This window comes from Brassica oleracea, chromosome C3 (genome assembly GCF_000695525.1).
Source record: "Brassica oleracea var. oleracea cultivar TO1000 chromosome C3, BOL, whole genome shotgun sequence".
Lineage (NCBI taxonomy): Eukaryota > Viridiplantae > Streptophyta > Magnoliopsida > Brassicales > Brassicaceae > Brassica > Brassica oleracea.
Genome location: NC_027750.1, coordinates 34,198,178 through 34,202,001, shown reverse-complemented (window position 1 = coordinate 34,202,001; position 3,824 = coordinate 34,198,178). Strand labels below are relative to the sequence as shown.

At 36.9% G+C, this 3,824-nt stretch overlaps 1 protein-coding gene across 1 annotated transcript; it reads left to right on the top strand.

The window, feature by feature from the left end:
- The first annotated feature begins 1,226 nt into the window (after nucleotides 1–1,226).
- Nucleotides 1,227–3,569, top strand: LOC106335285 (F-box/LRR-repeat protein At3g58940-like). Its single transcript, XM_013773764.1, has 4 exons — nucleotides 1,227–2,250; nucleotides 2,343–2,483; nucleotides 2,559–2,906; nucleotides 2,985–3,569. Exons 1-4 carry the CDS (start codon nucleotides 1,285–1,287, stop codon nucleotides 3,456–3,458), a joined length of 1,929 nt encoding a protein of 642 aa, XP_013629218.1. The 5' UTR covers nucleotides 1,227–1,284; the 3' UTR covers nucleotides 3,459–3,569.
- The last annotated feature ends 255 nt before the right edge of the window (nucleotides 3,570–3,824 follow it).

The following is a 3,824-nucleotide window of genomic DNA, read 5'->3' as shown; positions in this document are numbered from 1 at the left end:
TGGTTGTATTATTGAAGTTATAAACTCAGAGTGAACATGTAAAGTTACAAAAATCTCAAAAAGTTAAAAGAAAAAAGTAGAATCTTTTCCAAATATCCCTCATGAACAGACAACCTCTAGTTTCCTAAGTAATGATCTCTCACTTCAAAAGGGAAATACAACAATACACAAACTTGGGTTGTCGTAAAAACCTACAAATAGATTAAAGAACATGAAGATGAAGATGACTTGATGCAATCTTGAAAATGTCGATAGATAGTTCAAGATTAAAAAGATTACATCTCCTCAAACTGTAGCTTTCTTTTCTTTGACCTTGAACTCGTGGACGTGGAACCATTTCGTGGATGACGATTTGTTTCCAATATAACTAGTATAACTAAAATTCGTATAACTAGTACAACTTTGTAATTAATATGGTGATATTTGGTTTTTGTTTTCGGCGTATGAATGATATTAGAAAAATGATGATATAGAAACAATGAGACATATTAGTCTAATCTTTTCGTTTCCATGTGTAAAATACATGTAAAAATAGAAAAACTAGAACATATACATTTACTACAACTTTACAATTAATATGGTTATCTTTGATTTTTTTTTTCAGCGTATGAATGATGTTATAGAAGAGATTAATTTTTTCTCGGCTTATGATTAATGATGTTATAGAAGAGATTGATTTTTTTTTTCAGCGTATGAATGATGTTATAGAAGAGGATGATATATAACCAATGAAAATGTTGGCTTAATCTTCACGAATGTGTCAAAAAATGTTAATAGTTTGTTTTATATAATATCTGTTTGAATAATGATTTGTTTTACCATCCGTACAAGTTGTACTATTCACAAAAAAAAGAAAAATTGTGCGGTTGTGATTGAAGAAAAAAGAATTGATTTTGTGGTTGACATTGTCCGTTGGTTAATGGTAAAGTGGTAATCTATCCATCCCTCGGATCACTTAAATTAAATTTGGTTGTCTGGGAATTTTTAAGGTCACTTGGACCGTATTAGATTTAATCATTTGATAAAACAAAGATTAAAGTCTTAATTTGAAGTAGAATTGGTTGGACGGACTTGTTAGCCAGAGAAACAAGAATTAGTGGCTATATTTTCTCTCATATAGATAAGATACGAATAGACGGAGGTGCTCTTCGGAGAATCGGCTTATCTCACCAACACTTTATCTAGTTTTATATGGATAACTGACAAAAAAAAAAAAAAAAAAAAAAAAAAAAAAAAAAATTTCCCATCTTCTGACTCTACTAAACTAGCATTCGTGCAGCGAAGATGGATCGCATTGGAAGTCTACCTGACGATGTTATTTGTCATATACTGTCTTTCCTCACGACAAAGGAAGCTGCTTTGACCTCGATTCTCTCCAAAAGATGGCGCAATCTGTTTACACTCGTCCCTTATCTCAACATTGACGACTCTGTGTTTCTTATTCCGGAAGAGGGTAAGCGAGAAAGAGACGGTATCCTTCAAAGCTTCATGGATTTCGTGGATAGGGTTCTAGCTTCGCAGGGTGATGATACTCCCATCAAGAAATTCTCCTTGAAATGCAAAACTGGCATCGACACGGATCGTGTGAACCTTTGGATATGTAATGTCCTCCAACGTGGCGTTAAAAGCGTTGAACTTGTCCTAGATTTTCATAGATCCGATGATGACGATTTAGATGCCGAGTATATGTATTTTCTGCCCGATGAGATGTTCGTTAGTACCAAACTGGTAGAGCTGAGTTTAAGAAGCGAGTTTGGTGTTGAGTGGTCGCGTAGAGGTGCAGACACTTTCTTACCAATGCTTAAGACTCTCACCTTTGAATCTACGTGGGTTCTGTTGTGTGAAGATCTTGAGGTGTTTCTCTCTTCTTTCCCTGTTCTCGAGGACCTCCACATGGCTCATATTGAGTGGCCGGAAACTGATGAATCCGTGTCAAGTCAAAGCCTCAGGAAGTTAACTATCTATGCTGGCGGTTTCCGAGACTTTCGAAATCCGAAGAGCATTTCGTTTGATACTCCGAATCTCGTTTACCTTGAGTATTCTGATTATGTTGCCGCGGATTATCCAAAAGTTAACTTGCCCGATCTAGCTGAGGCTGTACTCGACCTTAAGTTAACTGGACATGACATTGAACTAATACGAGCACCAAATGATGAAGATGATGTTTCTCTGCGTCTTAGAAATGTGTGGAAGCTCATAAGTGGCTTAAGAAATGTTCAGAGACTTTTCATTTCTGCTGACACTCTTGAGGTCAGTTGTTATTTCTGAAACATTATGTGTTTTTGAAAAAATGATGTTAATGTTGGGACTGGGAATGTTTTTTTTTTGTCTTGTTGTTTCAGGTACTGTCTCTATGCTGTGAGTCGATGCCGGTGTTCAACAACCTCAAATTTCTAGGTATTATTAGTGCTGAGGATCTGGGATGGCAAGCAATGCCGGTTCTCTTGAGGAACTGTCCACATTTAGAAACTCTAATCCTCAAGGTATATGCTCAAAACATTTGTACAATGGTGTGTTAGTACTTAGTATTCCCTTATTGACTGGTTTCCTCTTTCAAGGGTCTCTTGCACTATGTGACTGACAAATGCGGGGATGTATGTGACTGCATATCTCGGGAGGACAAAGGGCGTTCTCTTTTATCATATCCAGTAAAGAAGTTGGAGATCAGAGAGTTTAAAGGAACAGTTAGAGAGAAAGAGATGATAAGGCATTTCTTGGAGTCTTTCCCATGTTTGGATGATATGGAAGTATATGCCGACCAGAATGGTAATGATCCTACAAACGTGGAAGTAAATAGAATTTATAAAATCGTTGCATACAAGGTCCACGCGGAAGAAGTTTCCACGGAGACTGTGGTGGAGTCGAAGAGTATGTCCCAAACCCAGATGGAGGAGATCTCCTCTCAGGTATATTATTTAATTACATTAAAAAAAAACCATTACGGTTTTGAATTAACTAATCTGTCCTTTTCTTGGTTTCTGCAGTTTACACCCCGCAATAACAGAAATAAGTACGATTTTGTTTACATCTTGCATGGAGTTCCTCCTCCTCCTCCACCGCAGGAGATGTCTCAGGACTACCTTAAGGAGCAGCTTGATGCTGCTAAGACCAAACTTGCGGAACTTAATGACGAATATAAGGAGAGGCAACGAGTCCATGATGCTATGTTTGATAGAATTGTTGAGCAGAACCCGATGATAGCATCAGCCTTGAAGGCTCGACAATCTGCAACAGAGGGGTCAGAGGCGTCTAACGATCAGGAGAAGAAGCGAGACTTCAAGTCTCTGTTTGAAATCATTGCGGAGCTGAATCTAGATCTTGCATCAGTGTTGAGCGCTAGGCGTGGGACCGACTTAGAGGGAGGGGAGACGTCGAGGGATCAGGGGGAGATGACCGAGCTCGACCAAATTACGTCCGAAGCTGTGGCAGCATATGTTTTGCCTCAAGATGGGCACTAGAGTTATTATTGTTTCTAATTTGTAAAACTTATATATTACAAATTATTAAGGCTCGGCATTCGGATATTTATTTGATCGGGTTCGAGTTGGATATTTTAGATATTGGGTACATCAGAGGAAAAATGGTACTCCCTCCTCTGTATCATTTTAAGTGATGTTTAACAATTTTAATTTTGTTTCATAATAAGTGATGTTTTCAAAATTCTAGATAAAATTTAATATCATTTGAAACTTGTGACCAGTTACAAAATAGTACAATTTTTTCTTATTGGTTGAATTAGTTGTATTTAATGTTATTTTATATGATCAAGATAAATTACATAAGATTTTGTATTTTCTTAATATTTGTGCAAAAACCTTAAACAT

What these genes read in the sequence shown, in the direction of transcription:
- LOC106335285 (XM_013773764.1), top strand. Translation starts at nt 1,285, where the DNA reads ATGGATCGCATTGGAAGTCTACCTGACGATGTTATTTGTCATATACTG. An exon ending in TTTCTGCTGACACTCTTGAG is followed by an intron (nt 2,251 to 2,342) that starts GTCAGTTGTTAT and finishes TTGTTGTTTCAG; the next exon opens with GTACTGTCTCTATGCTGTGA. An exon ending in TAGAAACTCTAATCCTCAAG is followed by an intron (nt 2,484 to 2,558) that starts GTATATGCTCAA and finishes TCCTCTTTCAAG; the next exon opens with GGTCTCTTGCACTATGTGAC.